This window comes from Pollachius pollachius (assembly GCF_949987615.1).
Source record: "Pollachius pollachius genome assembly, chromosome: 8".
NCBI classification, from domain to species: Eukaryota; Metazoa; Chordata; class Actinopteri; order Gadiformes; family Gadidae; genus Pollachius; species Pollachius pollachius.
This window is the reverse complement of record NC_136941.1, coordinates 24,909,242-24,933,805: the sequence shown is the minus strand read 5'-3', so window position 1 is coordinate 24,933,805 and position 24,564 is coordinate 24,909,242. Positions and strand designations below refer to the sequence as shown.

Here is a 24,564-nt window from a genome sequence, read left to right as displayed (position 1 = left end):
GAAGGAACTTTAAATGTTACAAAAACCAGCTCACCGAAACGCGTAATCAACGGCAAAAATCCCACACAAAACAAACACTGGTTACCTGGGCAACCCCCCATCCCGGTCCCCCCGACGTGCAAGCCCCCACCCTCCTGTTCTCCCAAGGCCCTCCCCCAGCTGACCTGATGATTCGCCCCCCACACTGATTGACAAGAAGAACATTGCAATACATTCACACAGAACAACTGGCATAACGGACATTGAAATACAATGCAACACATAACACACAAACTATTTAAATGTCCCAGGGTCGCTACAGTATTACCAACTCATTCACTCACACACAAATCGTTTAATTATTTAGATGGAATTTACAGCAGTTATTGTATGTAACAGGTGTGGACAAGCTTAGAGAGGCCTAAGGGAGGGAGGACTGGAGAAGAGGGAAACATAGAGAGGTCCTGTGTGAAATGTAAGTTTAACGGCAAAATTGTAATAGTTTTATGGCATGTTGAGCTCAAAGGTAATATCTACTGCATATGTGTTCGCTTGATCCTGGGGCCATGAACGCAGGCCTATTGGAGTGTGTTACATGGGGCCCCCTGTCCCCGCTACCTGTCACTCAGGGAGGTACGTCTACAATCATTCAGACACAGCAACGGTTTGGTCTACGGTGGAACCGTTTTCTTGAACGGTTCCACCGTAGACCTATATTTCAATTTAAAAAACAAAACCACCAGATAAGTGTGTCTGTGTCCGGTAAAATCAACGATTTGAAGAAGGGTCCATAAAGATGTATTTAGGTAGATGTGGATATATATTTTTTATAAATTATGCCATTTCTACCAAATTAAACTCAAGGCATATTGCTCTTGAATCTTAACTACAACACCATTTAAGTGTGGATCAAAATAGAGGGCAAAAGAGCAACCAAGGAAGGAAGGCAAATTAAAGGGGATGAGTAATACAATTGTAAATGATTGTGAATCAAAATACAGGTCAGCAAATGGTACCTATTAGTGGCCCCTTCCGCTCACTGGGCTAACAAAGGTTTAGGCCATGTCATGCCTTTAACAGTGAAATATTAAAAGTTATGCTAATGAGATGTGTATCTCTGATGCAGTGCTCCGTGGAGACTGTGGGGGGCAGAAACACTCAAGGCAGCTTGCGGCGCTCCGGACATTTAGAGTAGAAGAAGGGTTCGGAAAAGGCGAAAATGGCGGTTCCGTTTGAAGAACAACAACTTGCTCAAAAGGTTTACGCTGCGTTAAAGGTAACATTGTTGTCCTTAAACTAAGTTAAAACACAATTACGCGCGTACATGTTGCGGAAAACGTGTGCCACGGAAAGTATAAATGCATGTTTAACAAAGGATTAAAGAAAGAATTATAATAAAGAACGCATTAAACAATGCTCAAAGGTGTGTGTGTGTGTGTGTGTGTGTGTGTGTGTGTGTGTGTGTGTGTGTGTGTGTGTGTGTGTCCTACTGTGTATCCTTGTTTCAGGCAGCATCATGTCCCTTGATAGAAGGGCTGCATCTTCTAGAAGCCGACAGAATGCATACTTTATTGTGCACACCCTCACAACATCGCACGGAAATACTAGCCTGGATCTGCAACTGGTGGGCTACGTACTATCTACGTATTATATGTTTCATGCAAAAAGAAGATAGGTCAAGCACAATGCTTAAAGTGAACTATACAAACTGTGTAGCCTGCACAGCAAAATACAAAGAACGTATTCCATTCTGCCTATTTTTGCAGCGTCAACCCAAACCCGAAGAACGTGAAGACTTCAGTCATACAATCCAAAGACCCAAATGTTCAAACAAAAGGCAGGATAAAATGTATTATTTATTAATTATATATAGGCTACATACATATATGCACATGTCTGTGCATATGGGTTGCAAGACGAAATTGCTCAATGTTATTTTATTTTACAAATATTTATTTATGATATTATTATTGTGTGCTACCAACAGAAATGGCTATGCTTGGGCGAGAGTTAATGCTGTGCAAAGCAGAGGACTTTGATCTTATCCAGGTAAGGTACACCACAAACATCAAACAACTTGTTTATACTCCTGGAGTGTTGGTTAATTAAAATAATATAAATATAATAATCGGTACTTTCCACTCAGGGCCATGTAAAGCCTTTGCGCCAACTACACTTCCTGGAAGAGCTTCTAACCCTTGTCCCAGGTGGTTTCACAGAGAGTGAGGTGGACGGAGAGGGCCTGCTGAATGAACTCTATGCTGATGAGAACAGAGCCCTCCTCACACACATGCTGAGGCCCACTCTCAATCCCTGGCCGGCACACATCAAGTAGACTAGCTTTAAGTACTTTTAGAAACTCAACAAACTTTCTCAAACATTCTGTTCATTCACTAAATGCTCTGTGAATTTCAGCTCTGTTTACAATCTTCGTCAACCCCGTAGGTATTTCTCCAACGACCAAACCTCAGCAGTTAGCCAACCAAGTCAGGAGGAGTCTTCTGATGTGGCGGCTCTCCTGCAGGCAGCTGGGAGAGTCCTGAAAGAGCTGCAGTCAGAGGTGAGGATCTGTCCAACGCTGCCCCAGGTATTGTTTGTTTACGGTGCCACTGAACCTGCTCTACCCTTTTGTTTCCTCCCATCAGTGTGAATTCTTACACAGTGAATGTCAGAGTCTGGCAGGGTTTTCTCCGTGCGCCCTGCGCGTGGCAGTGAGCGACCTCTGTCAGCTGACGGCTGCCTTCAGCCGCGTCTACGAAACAGATTTCAAAGACTACTGCAGAAGAAAAGCCCCCCCGCTGAGTGCAGCAACGCTCGTCTTCCGAAGGGTGCACCGGCTACTGCTGTCCTGCAACACGGTGTGTGTGTGTGTGCGTGGGTGTAGTTTGTGTGTCATTTATATTCAGCTTGAAAACCGTTTTGATCTGTTGTTTGTTTGTGTGTCAGGAGTTGAAAATGCTAGAGGAGTTGTCGCAGGCCTCTGAGGCCTTGACGGAGAAGGCATGCCAGCTGCAAACGCAGCCTTGTTACTGGAGCCACGGGGAGAGGTGTACATTACGTGAGTAGTACATGTTTCATTCTGAGGCGGTATTTGTATTTATTTTTTCTGTGTGTAATGTTAAAAAGTGTTTTGGATGGATGCTAATTATTTTCTGCTGGTTTAATGCCAATAAAAATAGTGGGAATTATCTTAATTTTGTAGTTGTAGTTTAGTTGTACACAACAGACTTCAGATTAATAAATTAAAGCCTGTTGACCGCCAAGCTCACATCAGATAATGGGGCGTTTCACTTTCTTTCGGTTCATATTTATATCGACCAATCATGTTGCTGGAGGCGGGAATCTAACCCCATTATTGGCTTGCAGTGAACACAAACTCTTGGTCTGTTAAAAAAGTCTAATCCAATCAGTTGGCCACTGTAGAAATACACTAAAATATCTGTTCCGTCTCCCCCTATTAGCTCTCCTAGAACCACATAGTAGGACTGCTTAGTTATAGATAGATTAGTTAGAGTGGGTCACTTAATGATGACATCTATGGCTAGCTAGCCAAATGGCCAGTTCGATTTGAATCTGTAATAAATCATTAATTTGGAAAAACAGGAGATTAACAGCCTAAAGCAAAGTGCAAAGATACTTCCCTTTTATTATTCTTGAATTTTTTTCATTTGACACTGAATGTAGTTATGAGAAGTTATCAAGTCGCTTGCATTTAGACTGGTTGAAAAGATGTACTTGGAAATGCAAACATTTCATTTTCTTTCTCACATATTGTACTTCTTTTTCAGCCGACCAGCTGGAGAAAATCACCCGACAGTACAAAGACTTCCTTTCCCAGCAAGAGAAATAATCTTTTGAACCTTTTTCCTTCATGCAACAATATTGAACTCCTTTAATTTGCATTCCTTACGTTACGTTATTCCTTGATTGTCCATACCTATTTCCCATAAACATGAGTCCCATTAGTTTGTATTTTAATATTGTTTTTATATAAGGCTACATGTGTTTTATAGTTCTGTCTTTAAAGAAATTGGCCTACTATAAGACAAGGTAAACCGTCCGTTAATAAATAAAAAGAATGTTAAACCTACACTCACTTTATTTCTGCACCAATTGGCTGTTTTCAAAAAACGTATTGGAAGTAGAAAGTTTCTCATGAATGCAACACGTCCATCCACTTTGGAAAACCAAAGAAGTTCTCGTTTGGCCTTTCCAAGGTGGAGTGTAGGGCTGTTGAAGAGACTTTGAAAAAATTGACGTTGAATTACATTCCTGATACATTTTTTCCATCCCGGAGGACATTTCTAGATAATCATATTGACACCAGAGTGATTTTTCAAGAGAAACCAACAGCACAGGGTTATTTTTACCTTCCAGACCCCCTACACTTATTGGGGAAAAGCCGTTGGAGAGGCGAAGAAGGCAGACTCACATCAGACAAACGCTATTCAAACAATCACTCAAATGTAAAAAGGATTCAGGTTTTCGGACACAGAAACAACCCTATTCTTAACAATAAAAATTCTATGAAGAATCTTGTTAGTGATCTCTTCTTTTTCGCAATTCTACATTTGTGTGGCGTGGTCCAAGGCAAGCACGTCGCCAGGGAATTTCAAAAGCTGAAGTCTACAGTGAAATATCGTGATAGGAAGATTGTGAATAAAATCTCATTGGGTGCAGATTGCAGAATTTTCTGTCTCTAATCTATCCAATTTACAAGGACATGACAAACAAGGGATGTACGAGGGCCGGGTGCTGTGGAAGGGCATTTAATCTGGATTGTATTTCAACGTATTTATGTCAACTTCAGTTCTGTTCCACATAAAAAAAGCATGTGTGGTGAGCAGTTGTTAAAAGCAGAGCCGAGCACAAGTCCTGCTTATGAAATGGGGCCGCTTTGTAGGGGGCTTACGAAGATAAAATATAAAGGCTTCAAGGTTTCGTAAGACATTCTTTCAGTTTACCTCCAGTATACGGTTCAACACTGAACAAGATCCCTGCCGACGTCAGGACCGCAGTCGCTCACCAGTCTCCGCCAGAGACTCAACTGTTCAGAGTTCAACTAGACTCTAGACAAGGGATTCAAGACCCACCTGTTCAGAGTTCACCTGGACTCTGAACAAGAGACTCAAGGCTTACTTGTTCAGAGTTCACCTGGTGTCTGCACAGCATCCTCCCTTACTCTCCTTAACACACCCCTCTTACACACTTAGTGTGTTGTAGGTCCTGGCACTTACAAATAGTACTTAGCATTGTGTAGCATCTTATCCTTGATATCTTGTTGTATATGGGGAATGGGTTAACCTAGCATTTATAAATGCTTAGCACTTGGTTCTATGAACATCCTTACTGTACCGACAGCGATATTTGCTGTTTCACCTTCTGCCAAATTATTTTATGTTTTGGTGCGCTTCGGATAAAAGCGTCTACTAAATGTAATTCTAAAACATTTAGGCCACCAACACAAGTCCGATGTAGTGATAAGGAACACATCTCGGACATTGCTGGTAGGTTCAGGGATAGTAAATGATAAAGTTGTGAAATCCCAGAAATCTCACGCCTTAGAAAAAAAAGCCTTCGATGGAGGCGGACATCCCCCCTGACCCATGACGAGAATTAATTAAGTTTCTGCATTTAAATGAGGATTAATCAGTTTTGCGCTGTTATTCAACCATTCCCTCCCTTCCCAATTAGAAATGTTTCAAATTACTTAGTGCTTGATATATTTAATGTTATGAAAGCAAGCTCATTTGATGTGAACGACAACGGAAACTACATCATATAAACAAAATACAGCAGTAGTCAACATCAATCTAAACGTAGGTATAGTCCAGCACTCGCAACCCCTTTGAGCTCCCCCCCGTGGCCCGGCGGCCCGGGGAGGCCAGGTTGACCCCTGGAACTGTTCATCTTCAGCCTGACCTTGAAGATAACCATCTCAATGAGTCAGAACCCTAACCCTAGAACCCCTTCTGCATCAGCCACTCCTTGATCTCCTTGTCGTAGTGTCCTTTGATCCTGATGCTCATGGTCACCTCGTTGACCTGCGTCGGGCGGTCGGTCCCAGTGAGCCGCTTCAAGAGCTCCCTCACGGCCCCGTCCAGCGCCCAGATGTCCCCCTCCACTCGGCGCACCACGGTGGTCCTGCGGTTGCCATGGGAGATGTCCGTGTAGACGGGAATGTTGTGCATTCGTGACCGGCGGACCATGTAAGGCAGAGAGGGAGGCACGTCCGACGGAGGGGCCCAGCCGGACGGAGCAGGTCCGTCGTGTCGGGGCGGGACGGGGACCCGCGTCGGGGGGATCAGCCGTTCAACAAACACGTACTCCTCGGTCGTTTCCAGTGTCCCGCATGGTGGATTGTGTTCTCCGACAGCGACGCACATCGGCTGCAGCCGAATTACGGACGGACCGGGCAGCTGGAAGGCACACCTGAGGACCCTGTGCATCATTTTGGAACGCAAGGTGAAGCAGGCAGACATGTTACACCTCCATTGACAGCGGAGCCGGAAGTGCTCTTTTCTCCCATAGGAGGACATTCTCTGGAGCGGCGCCCTCTGTCGGTGTGGAGTGTTCGCGCACGACTAGATGACGCTGAGCTCTTGATAGGTTAAGCTTGTTTTGCTGTTAATATGATGCACGTTATCTCAGAAATAATTGGACAATGAAGTAATGTGGAGAAGAACAATAAGCAAAGTTTTTATTTTGTATTTACTTGCGGAATTGTTTTGTCTGTTCATTCAGCCCAAGGTAAAAACAAGGACAGCTCAGATGAGCATGGATCTATTGCAAGGAGTTTTACAAGGAAATACAGGAATGCAATACAACATAACAATATGGAATGAATATAAAAAAATGCATAAGATATTGAACTGTAGTATATATCTTTAGCTAGTTGTTAATGATGTTAACTGTTATTTATTATAGTCAGTGGAGCTTCTACAATGTAGAAGCTCCACTGACTGAAATCACTGCTCCTGCCAACATTGTCATTCCAATTCAGGTCAGAAAGGAAATATATATACTTCAAAAACAGCATTTAAACACTGTTTACCCCACACAATACACACCTAACCTTTATCATCAAGGCCTGGCCCCTTTGCTCCATCCGTTACATAACCATTGAAGCATTGATATATCGATATCCTGGTGAAAACCTTTGCTCTCTTCTACATACAGGTAGAGAGAGGGAAGGCACAGAGCTCAGGCAGGGGGAGGAATACCCAGAGGATAATGCAGATAACGGACCCCCAACAGAGGGGACTGACAACAGGGAAGCATCTCTGGCCCGTGTGGAGCGCCACGGATTAACCTCCGCGCCATGACACGGCAAGGGAACAGGACGAACAAGAGGAGGAGAAGGAGGCTGGGGAGGAGGGGAAAGGAGCAGGAGGCTCGGGGGTGAAGCAGCCGAAGAATCCTACTCACCTGGGGAAGGTCCGTAGAACCTTCCAAAACCGACGGAACAACATCGAGACCAGAGAGCAGGCCCGTCGCGAGAAGGCAAGCAAACCAAGCAATCGCTGGGGGCCCCGAGCTGGCCTGGGGCCCCAAGACAACGACTGGTTATTGATAAAATGCAACGACAAACGGATCGGCGATCGGCACATGCGAGTCCTAGCCTAGGGCGGCAAATGTGTTGAGGGCGCCCTCTGGTGGCGCCCCTTAATTAATTAAATTATATGAAAAAAGCGAAATAAAACATGTTTACCAAACATGTTCCCAAATGGAACGGACAAGGGAGGGGACAGGCGATTAATTGATAGCGCGCATTGAAACTCTCACTGTATTTCCGGCTCGGAAGTCTTGCTTGGGGCCCCCGAATTCCTTGAGGGAAGCCTGGGGTGCCCTGGCACTACCCCGTCCGACCAGAAGAAGGAAGCTGGGAATGCTCTACCGGGGCCCCAGCCAGGAGAGAGCTCAGGGGAGACCACCATGGAGGCACCCCTAATGAAGGTGCCAGCGGAGGGCCAAAGCCCCTGAATGAAGACATCCCCAGCGAGGAGTCCTTGGCTGCGGACACGGAGCCAGAGCATCCGGGGTAGAAAGGGGAAGGAAACACGGGAGCTTATCCTCATTGTTATCAGACCCATTAACCTATCAGTCACTTTTACAGTTCCAAATAAGATTAAGAAGCAGTGAGCATAATTATGAAGCTTCCGTTCTTGTCAGAATGAATAAAAGCATGTGGAAAGCTTGTGGTTTTGCATCGTAAACTCATTACCTTTCTCTACACTGTATATCATCCTAATTTTGACCTTGCCTGATTCAGAGGTATGATATCTTTGCAATGTAAATGCCAAAAATATAGTACCTATTTGGGGAAAAACCCACTGGGGGGAAACCACTGGACGCATTGCAGTGCTATCCTAGATAATTCAGAGGATATTTAAGCATTCAAATTAAAGCGAGCCAGGGAGGTGAAATGGAAGGTGTTTTTTTTTATAAAGCACGCGTGCGATTCATATCTCGCACGCACGCTTTACTAAAGCGTTTGTGGTCCTTAACACGCCCCCTACCTACCCTTTTTCATTGGTCAGACAGCGAAATGGATGGAAGCGTAACAAGAAAATTAATTATGCCCTGTTTTTCTAAATTAACGAGATACCTCAAAATCACAAGAGAGGCTCTCCTTCACTAAAGAGCTCTATTTCATATCCTGCCTTTTTAGTTGAATACAGTTTTATTTTGGTTTATGTTTGTGACGTTGGGAGGTAGGCTACTCGTGTCCTTAAGTAATATTGATGGCATTCTTATTAGTTTGTCGACTTGGAAGGCCTCAGGTCTTTGGGGTTGTTCAAAAGGAATACCCATTCTGATCTGATGTTCTGATCTGATGTTCGGATGTTTGTTCTGATGTTCGGTTATGATGTTATGATCTGTTGTTCTGATCTGATGTTCGGATGTTCTGTTCTGATGTTCTGATCTGATGTTCTGATCATTTTAATGTGATGTTCTGATCTGATGTTCTGATCTGATGTTCTGTTCTGATGTTCTGATCTGATGTTTTAATGTGATGTTCTGATCTGATGCTCTCATCTGATGTTTTAATGTGATGTTCTGTTCTGATGTTCTGATCTGATGTTCTGATCTAATGTTCTAATGTGATGTTCTGTTCTGATGTTCTGATCTGATTTTCTGATCCGATGTTCTGTTCTGATTTTCTGATCTGATGTTCTGTTCTGATGTTCTGATCTGATGTTCTGATCTGATGTTCTGATCCGATGTTCTGATCCGATGTTCTGTTCTGATGTTCTGATCTGATGTTCTGATCTGATGTTCTAATGAGATGTTCTGATTTGATGTTCTGATCTGATGTTTTAATGTGATGTTCTGACCTGATGTTCTGTTCTGATGTTCTGATCTGATGTTCTGATCTGATGTTCTAATGTGATGTTCTGTTCTGATGTTCTGATCTGATGTTCTGATCTGATGTTCTGATCTGATGTTCTGTTTTGATGTTCTGATCTGATGTTCTGATCTGATGTTCTGTTCTGATGTTCTGATCTGGTGAAGCTCTGTCTGAGCAGCGATGTATTTAAAGGGGTGATATCATGCTTTTACGACTTCTCCCTTTGCTTTAGGCCGTATTCAAAACATTGAGGTTCGGAAACTCTTACGTGTCTTTACATAAACCTTCCCTTCATCCAAAATAGTGTTCAGGAAATGCAAAAGTTTGTAGCCTATGACATAAAACCGGAAAAAACAGATTTGTTGTGAGACTAGACTTCATAACAACTACAAGTATGGATGCCCGCCAGTTGCCTCTTTGCGCTTCTTTGCTACTTTCAGAGAAGGGATGCATTGGTTATAACTGCTTGCGATGGTTGAACATGAGAGAGAATTTATCTGATGTTTATAATTGTAAGCTATAATGTATCGTTATCCAAATGTTAGAATGGGTGTTAAGTTTGCCTCTGAGTGCTTTCTGCAAGTTCACTTTAGCCTATCAATGTAATTGCAGCGAAATGGGCATTTATTGTTGTGACGTGAATGGGATGACTCCGGTAGCCTTACTTCCGCACAAAACTCAGAGCGAAAACACAGACCCAACCGTTTTGAAGATGGCATTAGACTGTTATACGACGTATGTATGTATGTGTGTTTTACGTCTACTAAACCAGAAAAATCTAAATCCAAGCCGGGGGAGTGTTCGTGCCAACCAAGAACGCCCCTCAAAAATTACTGAAACAGCTCGGCCCAATTCGGAAGGTCAAATCTCCTAACCTTTATACCTCCTTTCCTTAATCTTTGTGGAAAACGTCAACGGGTCAAGGAGAGATGAAAAGGTGCTTCCTTTCAAACATAGGAAGAGTCAGCAGTGCTTAAAATGAATTTGACTCCACTTTTGTCGTTGTGCGACGGCGAGTATTAATGACTTAAGTCTCTAGCGTGAAACTACAATTTTCCGAAGATGAACTACAAGAAGCACTCTTTCGACCCATGCATTCTTGTCGTATTGATTTCACGTGAATACTGTATGTTGCAGGAAGACTGATAGCTCCTCATCGGATGCACCAATGTCAACTTCTGATGAGACCTGGAATCGCCCCTATAGCAGGGGGCGAGACCCATCACAGGGAAGCACAAGGACGGCCACAGGAAAAAGGACAGGAAGAGCAAGCGGTGCAGCAATGGGAAGACCGGTGGGTAGGGGATCAGCAGGCGGCACGGCAGGAGTGAGCAGGATATGGGACCAACGCCCAGACCCAGATGGCCAGCACACCATGTCCATGGCAGCACTGTTATAAAGACTGTTAGCAACATCACCCATGTTATCTTCTTTACAGATACCTTCCTTTTGATAGAAGTGAATGGTTATTTTTTTGTGCATTTATTTTAATTTATTCTTGTTATAATATATATCATATGGTTCTATATTGCCTTCTTTATAAAGGCATTGCTTATTTAAAATGGTAGTAAGTATGAGTATGCAGCAGCATCATATACAAGTTCTGCTATGACAGTCTGCATAAACCCTAACCCTTAATTGTCCTGTGAAATAATTCACAGGACAATTAACCATATCACAAAGATAAGCCGGTCGGAGGATAAAAAGGAACGTGAGAGCACAATAATAACAAACAAAATAAGATATCAAAAATTATTCTTTGAAACTAACTAAGTCAGTTAGTTTCAGTCTGCTGACAATGTATAGTGTATAGCCAAGTGTTAATTGAAAACAACCACACCACATACCCTTTATATAACATCACCTTTCATGCAGGACCTGTGATTCCGTTTCTGACGTGAAAAGGTCTGCAATTCTCCAGAAAACAGTGGAGAGGTGATGTTCTAATAATTCAGTATTCCTTACCTGTCTGATGGTGAGTCAGTGGATGGTGCTACGTGGAGGCTGTTAGGCAGAAAGGACTTGAACTGGCTTCAGATCTCTTGATATATATACGAAGAGTTCAGATGCTAAAGCCTCTAAACGCCACCCCCGTCAGGAATGAGATAAAGACATGGAGTGAATGCTCTCCGCACGTAGCATACGTTAATCAAATAATTTTGCGTCAAAACCCGCTATATACCACTCTTTTCCTGGTCTGAAATCTCCATTTGTAGGCAAAAACCTCTAAACACCACATGTCGTCATTCCCACCACCTGGGGCAGGTGTGGCCATGACGTCGATCGCAAAGGTAATGGGGGTAGGTCGCGTGACATTCCCACTGACTTCGGTGGGGGTTTCAGATTTAAAGTGCAATTTTAAGTGCAATATTTATTTATAATGTAGAAGTACAGCACTTTTAAATCAAAATAATAAGTCAAAGTTAGATCAAGATACTAATGCATATATTTCAGCTTTCTTTAGACCGTTTCCGTTCAGGAATTTTTATTTTATTTTTTCAGACTCTGACCATTGGGGGCCCTGGCCCCCACTGGCCCCCATTTAGCTACGCCCCTGACTCAGTACATATAAATAAATGTATGTTTAGTATTTTTTTTTGTGATGTTTTTTTGATGTTGGTAGATCATTTTGACCTGGTCCATTTGAAAGTAGCTCGAAGGCCGAAAAAGTGTGGGAACCCTTGTGCTAGGGCAAGCTTTTCCTCTAGCAAAGGCCCGTAAACAGCACATTTTGTAGTTTGTTTGCTGTTATATTAATGTTCTGAATATCATATGTAGCACCTTAGGGGGTTTGATGAGCACTGGAATTGTAATTTGGGTTTAATTACCTGAGAAAACTATTCTAAAGTACAGGCTTTTAAAAATAGGTAAGTAGTTCTTCTAGAAATTGTCTCTATTGCAGTAACTAATGTGAGATAATTAATATCAAGTCACTTAACACTTCTGTGTGGTGTGCATTTTATACTATGTTTATATGTTTTAGTTGTATTGTTCTATACTTGTATTTATATAGTGCTAACAAATTACAACACTGACTCTTTTTCAGTGGAGTGCAATTTTCAATGTCTTTTGATGCGAGAACATATCAGCATTTGCACCAGCCATGGCATGTAAAGCGGCATTTGTTTTACTTAAAGCTATTTAAGAATGTATTGTTATTTTATATATTTTCAGAACAAAAAAGTTTTGTATGATTATTTATAACATAATGGTGATGAACGTTGGTTGGAGGGGCCCCTAGGAACCTTTAGAATGATGCGTTTCCAATTATGACGTCACAATTTGTTTTTCTAATCGATATCTTGTGTTGTGCAAAGAAAATAGGTCAGGCGTTTGGACATTGCGTGTAGTGGAGAGAGAGAGCAGCTTTGTTGAAAAAGAGAGATATCTCAAAATAACTTTTCGACTTTGATGTAGTGAGACAACCCAGCGACATGGACGGTGAGTTCCCAGCTCTGGGCAGGACATTATCTTTTTGGTTGACCGCTCTGAACGCTTCGGGTCTTCCGAGAGCTCTTCGGCTCAACACCGCCACCTTCAGTTTCGATACGAGTTGCAGTTGTGGATGGGTTAATTGAAAGAAAATAGTTTGTGTTTCAAAACGTGGCATCCTTTCCGGATGGCGAGGATATCCCCTCACAGCAGGGACCTCGTCTCCACAATGAACATGCGTGTCTTTTTCTCGCCAGATGGTGGCGCTGCTAAGAAACAAATCGTCGAACCTCCTAAAACTATTTTAGTGTTATCCCGGTATGATCAAATGGCGTTTAAACCGTAACGTTAAACGGAATGCTTTCAAATTGCCGGGACATTTTAAAACGGGAGTGAAAAACGAATGCACATAATCTTAACGGCCGATGTAGCATCAATAAGAAAAAAATATTGCTAATTACCTATTTTCTTTTCGACAATTACACAATACAATTTCTTTACAACAATTACAAACCAATCTTCGGATGTCGATTTCATGTCAATAAATTCCCGTTGTCCTCTCTCTCTCTCTCTCTCTCTCTCTCTCTCTCTCTCTCTCTCTCTCTCTCTCTCTCTCTCTCTCCCAGATCAATCATTCTCTGTGTCCAAAGGAGACCTGATAATCACAAAGTCTTCCTCCTACCTGGTGGAAGACTTCCTTGGGGAAGGAACCTTTGGGAAGGTGGCCAGATGCGTTGAAGAAGCCACCAATGAAAAGGTGGCTGTTAAAATCATCAAGAATAGCCCGGTACTGCTAGCGTCGGCTAAACAAGAGGTAAAACAAAACACATTAATAAATTAATAAATCATTTTGTTTTACTATGGGGAAAGTGGGGTAAAACGAGCCAGTGTTTTACTCATGTTGTCCTCTAGGCAAGGAAAAATAAGACAGAAGTAAAATGGAAACATCTACCTTTATTTCAGGATGTCCTTTGTCAATCAAGTTGATAACAATGAATCTATGACATAGGTCTCAAAAAGTGATGCTGTGTCATCTGAGGGAAAATTTACCAATTTACTTTTTCAAGTTAAATGCATTTTTCATTTTATGAAAAACCAAATTAGTTGTGTTATACTACATTGAAGTAGTATTGTGCAAAAAAACATATTTGCAACTTCACCATGTTCTTCCCTCCATAACAGACAGATATACATTATGGGTACTTCCTGAATTGATGGTCAAATGAAAACAAATGTGTACAGTTGCCTAAATACAGTGGTTGGGTCAACTTACACACTGGCTCATTTTACCCCACTCTCCGTATATTGCTGAAAATAATATGCCCCTTTTCTGATTGTGTGTGTTTCTTTTTGGTATTACTGATTCATGTGATTTCACATTCAAATCATTGTAAAATATCTCTTTAACCTGCTGTTTATTCTCAGATTCACAACTTAAAGCGCCTCCGAGCTCTGGACCCAGAAAGGTGTGGGATTGTGAGATGGATGGGGCACTTCAAACATGGTCCCCACGTCTGTCTGGTGTTTGAGCTCCTGGACCAGTCTCTCCTAGACTTCACCAGGCAGACAGCAGACCGCAGTCTGCCTCTGATGCAGATAGAAAATATAGTCGAACAGGTAAGGTTGGACCTCAACCTGGAAAACAATTGTACTGTCGTTGCTCTCCAAACTAAATGCATTGTTGTGTTTTGTGTTTCTCGAGTGTTTCTGATTGAGTAAAATACTTTGGACTTAATCATCACACTTTGCTTTTTGGTACTTTCCACCTGAACCCCCTCAAAGAAGTCGACAGCATTCCTTAAAGAAGAAGAATTTGATGAACCGAAGTTGTAACATAGTCAAACCTAACTATCATAGAATATTGATTTCCAGCTGGCCTCAGCCCTCGACCACCTTGGCACCCTTGGGATCATTCATGCTGACCTTAAGCCTGACAACGTCATGATGACAGGACATGACACTCGAGTCAAACTCATTGATTTCGGCTGTTCCATCCATTTGTCCCAGGCCAAAATCGGCTACGATTTCTGTACCCTCTGGTACAGGTGAGTAACTGACTGCCATTCTGACCCGGTTTGTTCCTATTGGTTACTGATTAGAGTTGCTCCAATTTCCTGTCTTTCTTTCATTTCAGGTCCCCAGAGATAATGTTGGGTCTTCCATATACATGCATGGTTGATATGTGGTCCCTGGGTTGCCTGGCAGCAGAATTGTTAATTGGTGCCCCGATTTATCCCGGCCACACAGAATATGACATGGTAAGTCTAACAGCGTATTTCAAAGTCAATGTACCCCAAAAACATTCAAATGAGAGTCTGAGTCTGCTTCTGAGTCTGTGGGGATGATTGGAAAGATTCTTGAATCCCTGAAAAATAATAATAATCTTCCACAGTAATCCAGTGGTTGATTGCTAACAGGAAGGATGTGTTGTGTTGTGTTTCAGTGGGCATACATCACACAAACCCATGGTGAGCTTCCTGATGCAATGCTGGACCAAGGCATCAAAACCCCTTTGTGTTTCACCAAAGGATCGGTCTGGAGACTCAAGGTATCCCTATAGGTGTCTGTCCGTCCACCTGTCTTACAGTATCCACGGGTCAATAGAACCTAACCAAAACAGAGGCTATCTTCCAGACACGACGGGAGAATGAAGAGGGTTTGAGGAGCAAAGGGCTCAAGCGGCGCTGGCCCAGACCGTTCTTTTTCACCTCCCTGGAGGACGTAGTCGAGGTAGGTGTTGATCCTGACTTTAATGCAGTGGCCATGTTGTGTCCCATCTTTTAAATCCTTTCACTTTTAACCTGAAGGCAGGGCATCGGCCAGGCCAACTTATCCCGCCCAGCTTCACGGACCTGTTGAAGAGGATGCTCCATCTAGATTGTGACCAGCGCATCACACCACGCGCACTGCTGGAGCATCCCTTCTTCAGCCTGGGGAGAGAGATCCAGGCCGACAGCAGCTGCCCTGAGCCCACTATGAACCAGCCCTGCAGCAACAGCCCTGAGCCTACTTTGGTCCAGCCTTACAGCCACTGCTCTGAGCCTACTGTGGTCCAGCCTTACAGCCACTGCCCTGAGCCAACTGTGGTCCAGCCTTACAGCAGCAGCCCTGAGCCTACTGTGGTCCAGCCTTACAGCCACTGCTCTGAGCCTACTGTGGTCCAGCCTTACAGCCACTGCCCTGAGCCTACTGTGGTCCAGCCTTACAGCAGCAGCCCTGAGCCTACTGTGGTCCAGCCCTGCAGCAACAGCCCTGAGCCTACTGTGGTCCAGCCTTACAGCAGCAGCTCTGAGCCTACTGTGGTCCAGCCTTACAGCCACTGCTCTGAGCCTACTGTGGTCCAGCCTTACAGCCACTGCTCTGAGCCTACTGTGGTCCAGCCTTACAGCAGCAGCCCTGAGCCTACTGTGGTCCAGCCCTGCAGCAACAGCCCTGAGCCTACTGTGGTCCAGCCTTACAGCAGCAGCTCTGAGCCTACTGTGGTCCAGCCTTACAGCCACTGCTCTGAGCCTACTGTGGTCCAGCCTTACAGCCACTGCCCTGAGCCTACTGTGGTCCAGCCTTACAGCCACTGCTCTGAGCCTACTGTGGTCCAGCCTTACAGCCACTGCCCTGAGCCTACTGTGGTCCAGCCTTACAGCTACTGCTCTGAGCCTACTGTGGTCCAGCCCTGCAGCCTACCGGGGATCCCCAAACCTTCTGTGTCAGAGGAACAGAGGAAGGCCCCAGTAGACACCACTGACAGTGGTAAAGGGTAGGTGTGCCGTTCAATCTCCAATGCTTTCTAGATCCGTTATTGTGTTGCTCCCTAATATTATGCTTTCAACATTCATGTGGTTCTGAGAAGGTGAGGTAGGCTAACCTTCTTGTGCTCATATCTCCTTGAGATCAAGGGTATTTATACCAAAAGCTAGCAACAGTAATCATTTTGTCATATACAAGGCTCACCATTAAGGACTATCAGTATTGACCTTTTGATGATACAATTAAATGAATAATCCTTTACCTGTGTGTAAGAATGGGTATTTCACTGGCAATCAACAAGTGGAAACTGCTAGGTTTGATGAAAACATATTGAGTAACTTTTGACTTTGCAGGTACCCCACCACACCTACATTCTGGGGGCTCATCTACTTCTTAATTGTCTTTATCAGATGGAATTGCAATACATTGAAATATTTTCTCTTGATCTTTTGATTTGACAGCACTGCATCCACACCTACCGCTTGCTATGGGGGTGCCACGGAGACTGTGGAGGTCAAGCCAGCTGTAGCAGCCATCCCATTAGGTTTGTCAGAAGTCTAAAGCCTTAGTCTACTCTTGTTTGTATTTTGAACAAAAATATAAATGTCCTGTTTTGGTGTCATTTTCAGATGTCACCCAAAAGAAGAAGAAGAAAAAACAGGGCAGAGTAAAGGGGTTCTTTAGGACGGTGTTCAAATCCTTCTGCTGCTGTTGCTGCTTTGCCCACGGGGACCTGGACTAACTGGTTCATACATGGACCAGCCCAACAGCATCTGCTGGCCAGCGACCAGTGTGGACCACAAAAACAGCTGCTGCCGTGAACACAGCCTGGACCACCCCGAAGGCATCAGCCCTGAGACCAGTGTGAACCACCCCGAAGGCATCAGCCCTGAGACTAGTGTGGACCACCCCGAAGGCATCAGCCCTAAGACTAGTGTGGACCACCCCGAAGGCATCAGCCCTGAGACTAGTGTGAACCACCCTGAAGGCTGCAGCCCTGAGACTAGTGTGGATCACCCCAAAGGCAGCTTCTGCCCTGAGACATAATCCAGTGGTTGATTGCTAAAAGGAAGGATGTGTTGTGTTGTGTTTCAGTGGGCATACATCATACAAACCCATGGGGAGCTTCCTGATGCTATGCTGCACCAAGGCATCAAAACCCCTTCGTGTTTCCCCAAAGGATCGGTCTGGAGACGCAAGGTATCCCTATAGGTGTCTGTCTGTCCACCTGTCTTACAGTATCTACGGGTCAATAGAACTTAACCAAAACACAGGCTATCTTCCAGACACGACGGGAGTATAAGAAGAGTATGAGGAGAAAGGGGCTCAGGGTGAGCCGGCCCAGATCGTTCTCTTTCATCTCCCTGGAGGAGGTTGTCGAGGTAGGTGTTGATCCAGTAACGTTGTAGACTTTAATGCAGTGGCCATGATGTGTCAGCAGCTACAGCAGCTGCCCTGAGCCCATTGTAGTCTGCAGCCTACCTGTGAGCCACACACCTTCTGAGTCAGAGGAACAGAAGAAGGCCCCAGTAGACATCACAGACACTGGCAAAGGGTAGGTGTGCCTTACGCTCTCCAATGCTTCCTATATCCGATATTGAGTTGCGTCCTAATATTATGTGCTCAACATTTATTTCCAACAGGACCTCCTCGGATATCAGCACACTGCCGAGTCAGCAGAGGATTTCTGGATTGATGAACCGAAATTCTTCTGATGCTTCTTTGCCCACGGGGACCTGGACCAACTGATTCACACATGGACCAGCCCAACAGCATCTGCTGGCCAGAGACCAGTGTGGACCACCCCCACAGCTACTGGCCAGAGACCAGTGTGGACCACCTAAACAGCTGCTGCCCTGATCACAGCCTGGACTACCCCGAAGGCTGCTGCCCTGAGACCAGTGTGGACCACCCCCACAGCTGCTGGCCAGAGCCCATCGTGGACCACCACAACTCTAGCTTCTTTGAGCCCAGTTTGGACCACAGAACTCTAGCTTATTTGAGCCCAATGTGGACCACAGAACTCTAGCTTATTTGAGCCCAATGTGGACCACAGAACTCTAGCTTATTTGAGCCCAGTGTGGACCACACAACTCTAGCTTATTTGAGCCCAATGTGGACCACAGAACTCTAGCTTCTTTGAGCCCAGTGTGGACCACACAACTCTAGCTTCTTTGAGCCCAGTGTGAACCACACAACTCTAGCTTATTTGAGCCCAGTGTGGACCACACAACTCTAGCTTCTTTGAGCCCAGTGTGGACCACACAACTCTAGCTTATTTGAGCCCAATGTGGACCACAGAACTCTAGCTTCTTTGAGCCCAGTGTGGACCACACAACTCTAGCTTCTTTGAGCCCAGTGTGGACCACACAACTCTAGCTTCTTTGAGCCCAGTGTGGACCACACAACTCTAGCTTCTTTGAGCCCAGTGTGGACCACACAACTCTAGCTTCTTCGAGCCCAGTGTGGACCACACAACTCTAGCTTCTTTGAGCCCAGTGTGGACCACACAACTCTAGCTTCTTTGAGCCCAGTGTGGACCACACAACTCTAGCTTCTTTGAGCCCAGTGTGGACCACCCCGACAGCAGCCGCCTTGAGACCAGTGTGGACTAACACAACTGCAGTTCCCCGAAGTGCAGTGTTGACGCCCCCAATAGCAGCTGCCCTGGGTGCAGTGTTGTCCACCAAGATGACCTGTCATCTAAGTAATTGATGATTGAGGAACTCAATATCACAAGTCTTGAAGTGTCCTGAAACAATATTGCTGAGGAGGGGCTGTGAATTTGGCCCCTAAGATTCATGGTTCTTCTTATTATATTTTTTAAATGACCACTAAATACAGACTAAATAGGCTGCAATCTAGTGGTACAAATGTTTTATGAGTCTTGAAGATTAAAAAAGGTTGCTTTAGGCTGGTTAGATAAGATGACAAAACCACACTGACTCTTCATCCCAGTCACTGTCGCGTATATACATCCTTAAGCGACGCCAAATCAGCTGCTCATGTAATATTCTAAGTGACACAACATCTGCAATCTATGTCACTGGATTCCCCCAACTTTGTATTGGGAGATTTTTAACTAACTTAAAGGGCATGTTGTCGGGTTTTATCAGTAGGTCTTATGCCCCACGCGTCGTCGTACTATAGAATTGTGCTACGGTCCTATTAAGGAGGCTTATAAATCTGTGGGTGGACCCCCCTTGGAGGTCCACCAAGGTCCACCTCATCAGATCATAATGAAGTCCTACCAACCATAGGACTGTTACAGCTTGAGCAGGTGGTGAGCAAAGGCTGGAGCTGTGGACTGAGGACAGTCCACACCTCCCCTTGCCCTTCATGGCTGCTTTGGGTGCGCAGACTGGTCCGTGTTCTTGGACGGTATAAATTAACTGACGGACGTTATGGCTATCTACAATGGGTTTGGTAAAGACTGATCCAAGGGCGGTTCTACACGGGGGCCGTTGCCCCTGTAGACATGTCCCTGGCCCCCCCGTGCTGACCAAATAAAACAATTAGAATTTTACTGATTTTACAGAACTAATGCGACGCATCGTTTTACACGGGTAACTTAGAGCGGCTAACCCAAACACCGTGCTGCTGCTCTCGGTGAATGAGGGCTCAGCGACTACTCTCGGAGAAAGGAGCCACGATTTCTCCTGTTGCAAGAGTCGAAGCTAAGCAAAACGATTTCATTTCGTAGGTGACTTGTTCTTGCACATAACCGTGTTACTGTAGTTCTTCACACTGATGATGAAATTAACTTTGTAAATGTCTGGTCTCGATATTTTTAGAAACTTAATCATATCTATGCAAACTCACAGAAGCAGAAGCGAGTATCCGAATGTCAGTATCCTTGCTAGGTCTAGGCTACACAATGTTGTGATGTTAACCACGTATTTTCATCCGTTTTGGTTGCTGCATTGGGATAACAAATACATATGAGTAAAGAGTAGAAGGCTATCTGCCCGTGTTAAGTAAGGAGGGATGGTTATGCAACAAAATCGAATACATGCCCCTAAGTTTCCTTTTCTTCTAATAGCAGCCATCATGAATTGAGGAAAGAAAAGTAGAACAGGGAAGTTTTCTTTGTGCTCTTTAGACTGTTCAAGATTGCTGTAACCCTTCCTGTAAGGTCAGCCTCTTGGGAACAAAAGAAATAGGAAATGGCACATTGTTTCGCACATTTTTATGGCCCTACCTCTCTTGGGCGCTTGTTTATATGATTTTGATGATTTAGGGCATAAGCTCCATCAATTCAAGATAATTTGACAGAAAAATACAGACTGGTGAAGTTATAAACTCTTGTACAGATTAAATGTTTGATGTTTTTAAAGTAAAATAAAGTTTATAATCTTTAAATATAATTGTTTGCCTTTTTTTTTGTGCCCCTCTGGTTAAACACTGGCCCCTCCTTGGTCCGCAGAGTAAGATGTGTCTAGAACCGCCACTGCAGGCAGACAGTCAGTAATGTACTGTGGCGACTCCTCCGGGGTCGCGCAGGGGATCCTGGGAATTGGGGTTGTCAGTTGACAAAAGGGGCTTTTTGTCAACTTGTTTTGTTGTTAGGTTAAGTGGGGTTAACGGGTTTGGGGTCTTTAATGGTTGTGTGTTTATTGTGTGTAGTTCCATTGTTGTGTGATCGCGACCATTAGTGAGAGTGTTGTGTGTTGGTCAGGTATTTTCTGTTTCTGTTATGTTCGTTGGTCGTTAATAAAGGCAGTCCGTAGTCGTGCGGTGTATGGGGCACGGCACGGCATAATTGATTGAACCTGGGCTCCAGTCTCGTCCTTCCCGTACTGCTTGCCACAGTTTTTCATTTACTGATAGGAGCAGACAGAAAGCAGGCAGGGTGCAGGCAGGAACGTTATCGGGGGCGGGGGGCAGATTCGATCACCGGGACAGAGACAGAGCAAGGAGGTCAGGGACAGGTAGGGTCAATAACGGGGAATCAGTACGGAAAACACTGGAGAGACTAGTACTAAAGACATAGGACAATCTGGCACTGAGTGAACTGAGTGGAGTCTATATACCGGGTTGATTAGTGATCAGAGGCAGCTGAGCGCAAACAGGTGAGGAGAGTTGGGCTGATGAGTGGAGAGTGTCTGGCAGGCGAGGAGATGGAGGGGCCAGCGGAAAAACACTGGGAGCTGAGGTGAATGAGATGACAGAGAGGAGAGAATGAGATGACTGAGAAAGGAGATCATGACAATTTGTATTTAGTCAGGCCTTGGGTTTGGTGTGAACACAGGCTAAGAGTTCTTGGAAGGAAGGAGGAGTGTTACGACCCACGCTAACTTTGTGTTACCCTTTGTTCTTTGTGTCAGGGAATCCTAAAACCCTTGCTCAGCCGTGAACAGCATCCAGAACGGGACGAGGTCAGCGTCCAGAACGGGTGCCACACATCTGCCCAGCCACACCGTGGCGTTGTACTATCCTAGAAGCTCAACTGTTTGGGAGCCCGCAGTCCACCGCTGCCCAGGCAGAGCTCCACACACCTCACCGCCGGTGGGCCTTTGTCGTGACGATGAAGAGTATACCAATGTGCACTTTAACGTCACAAAATCACTGGTACCTGCTTATGAAGCACCGTGAAACGTACACAAAGTGTTTGGCTGAGACATCTCTAAAATAGGGTCGTATAGGAGAACAGTGACCAAATGGCATATATTATAATGTTCACAACCATATACGACAAAAATCGAAAAACGTTTATGAATGGTAGTTTTCTCCAGGCTGCGCACTCTGCCTCAAGAGCAGTTTACCCTTTAAAGAGCTTTATTTCATTTTCCTGGCAAATCTTCAAAAAGTTGTAAAAGCAATGAACTGGATGACACCAGTCACTTTTGCAGATGGACAGTCAGACTCATGAGTCGACGTGGTAAGCAGCCTCCTACTTTCCTCTCTGTAGGAGGTCTTGTCAGAGTCTCCTACGTTCCTCTCTGTAGTAGGTCTTGTCAGATGGTGTTTCTGACTTGTTGTCCATGGAAGCCATCTGCTTCTTTTCATGCAGACTTCAAGTAGAACCTTTGGCAAAAGCACATTAGAATTGTCTTACCATTATAAACGTCCTCTCTGCTGTTACTGGGCTAATCTATGATCCAGACGTTTCACAAATTGATCTCCAAACTTCTATATTTTTCTGAAGAATAAGTCATTTGCGAGTGCAAGATAGAGATTTCAGAAAAATATTGACTGTCTTCTAGACAGTTTAAACTTTTATTTAATAAAGTGTGTCAGGATGTTGGTGTCGGACCGTAAGTTTTAGCTCCCACCTGCTACAGGATGAGCTTAATTCACCTTTGCCTGCCGAGTTTGGCTTTGTTCCCCAAAGGAGCGATACGACAATGTAAAGACGGTGCTATTGTTTTATTGAACAACGCTCATCTGGATCCGAGATGAAGGGTCCATTTCCTTATGTTGGTTTCCAGTAGAGGACCATGTCTTCATAACCCAGCCCCCAGCAGCATTGTTGGCCGAAAAACGGCAGAAAATGAAACTGAAAATGTTCCCCCAGAGCAAGCTTGTCTGTTATCAGTCTTCCATCTGTTATGGCAGACTAGCACTGGGCACAAGACAGTTCAATCAAATTCAAATTTCAGTCAAGTTCAATGAATTGACTTTTGCAGCTGGCTGATTTCCGTGTCCGTCTTCCCGCTCAGCGACCTCTGGACAGAGATACTGTGGCAGGAGGGAAGGATGGCTGCATTTAAAAAGCATTTAAAAAGTCCTAGTAGGCTGACCAACTCTGTGAAAGTGATCAATGTTGCGGATACGGTCGTTTGGGTTGAGATCAATATTATACGGCGACACTGGTTCAACTGGTAATGAAATGTAGCAGTGAATCAGTAAGTGGACGTTCCTGTTTCATCACAGACTGTGAAATTAATCTAACTCCAGGGTAGGAAAACTAGAACAATGTCGACTAACGTTAGTAGTTATACTATTAATGTCAACTCGGTCCACCACCACACAGTCACTGAAGGTACTCGACCATTGGACGGCACTCCTGGATGAAGGATCAAACATTGATATTCTGTATCTCGTCTTCCAGAAGGCTTTCAACACTGTCCCGATCCAGAAGGTTATCCAGAAACTAGAAGCCTACGGAATTAAAGGAAAGGCGCCAAAGTGGATCAAGACATTTCTCACCGGATGAAGCCAGCGGGTTGTAGTGAACGGGTGGCCTAGCAGCTGGATTGAGGTACTGGGCGGCATCCCGCAAGGAAGTGTTCTAGGACCGTTACTATTAATAGTCTGCTATTCATCAACAACCTGCCAGACATCATCTTGAGCTTTGCAGTGCTCTTTGCAGACGATACCAAGGTAATCGCCGTTCAATGAAATGGACGACCACATCAGACTTCGGGAGGACCTTGAGCGACTGTCGCGATGGTCACAAATATAGCAACTATCCTTCAATATTGAGAAATCTAAGGTTATGCACTGCGGACACAACAACCCTGAGCACAGCTACACCATGGGGGAAAAACCTGCAGGAATTTCAGGTGGTTACCGAAGAAAAAGACCTTGGGAAACTGACTCCATCCGTGCAGGGATAATTAGCAAAGACAGATTCACACCAGAAGGCAGGGCAACGAGGGGCGGGGCCAACATCTGGCCACGCCCCATGAGGGCGCGCGCGACACCTTGAGAAAAAGCGCGCCCACGTCGGGGTGACTCTGCGCCGTTGGTTTGATCTAAGCAAATTCCAATCATTTCAAATCCAATTCTTATTTTGATATAGATGATGTTGAGTTGTCTTTACATCATTAAATTCCGACTGGTGGTGCCATTAGTGTCATACATTTTACCTTTTGTTTCCTATAAATTGTAGTTGTATTTTTCAATTGCTTTAGCAATGTCAACTTCAATTTTCACAAATTGACTGAAGCGCAACGCCAGAATAAGTATATCTATATTTCACACGTAATCGACAGTGAAAACAAAACCATATTGTACACAATAAACAGTTTTTATAACTGGATATTACTGGATTAATCCGATGGGTAAAATGTGTTTTCAATGAAATGTATATTTTTTTTACAAATAAACGA

The 24,564-nt window shown here is 44.4% G+C and overlaps 2 protein-coding genes across 3 annotated transcripts; one reads left to right on the top strand and one right to left on the bottom strand.

The window, feature by feature from the left end:
* The first annotated feature begins 1,206 nt into the window (after positions 1–1,206).
* haus7 (HAUS augmin-like complex, subunit 7) lies at positions 1,207–4,529 on the top strand. Of its 2 annotated transcripts, XM_079742577.1 has the most exons (9): positions 1,207–1,255; positions 1,488–1,603; positions 1,746–1,816; positions 1,967–2,028; positions 2,126–2,310; positions 2,425–2,539; positions 2,625–2,837; positions 2,926–3,037; positions 3,768–4,529. In XM_079742577.1, exons 2-9 carry the CDS (start codon positions 1,539–1,541, stop codon positions 3,827–3,829), a joined length of 885 nt encoding a protein of 294 aa, XP_079598703.1. In that variant the 5' UTR covers positions 1,207–1,255; positions 1,488–1,538; the 3' UTR covers positions 3,830–4,529. The 2 variants fall into 2 exon arrangements, with proteins under 2 accessions (XP_079598703.1, XP_079598704.1); XM_079742578.1 differs by lacking the exons at positions 1,207–1,255; positions 1,488–1,603 and having other exon boundaries at positions 1,770–1,816; positions 2,187–2,310.
* A 330-nt stretch (positions 4,530–4,859) lies between these two features.
* mrpl49 (mitochondrial ribosomal protein L49) lies at positions 4,860–6,483 on the bottom strand. The gene has a single exon (XM_079742575.1). It carries the CDS (start codon positions 6,459–6,461, stop codon positions 5,940–5,942), a length of 522 nt encoding a protein of 173 aa, XP_079598701.1. The 5' UTR covers positions 6,462–6,483; the 3' UTR covers positions 4,860–5,939.
* Between the last annotated feature and the right edge of the window lie 18,081 nt (positions 6,484–24,564).

Coding starts and splice junctions, on each gene's coding strand:
- haus7 (XM_079742577.1), top strand. CDS start 1,539: ATGCATACTTTATTGTGCACACCCTCACAACATCGCACGGAAATACTA. Junction 1,604..1,745: donor CTAGCCTGGATCTGCAACTG/GTGGGCTACGTA, acceptor CTATTTTTGCAG/CGTCAACCCAAACCCGAAGA. Junction 2,311..2,424: donor CCCTGGCCGGCACACATCAA/GTAGACTAGCTT, acceptor TCAACCCCGTAG/GTATTTCTCCAACGACCAAA.
- mrpl49 (XM_079742575.1), bottom strand. CDS start 6,461: ATGTCTGCCTGCTTCACCTTGCGTTCCAAAATGATGCACAGGGTCCTC.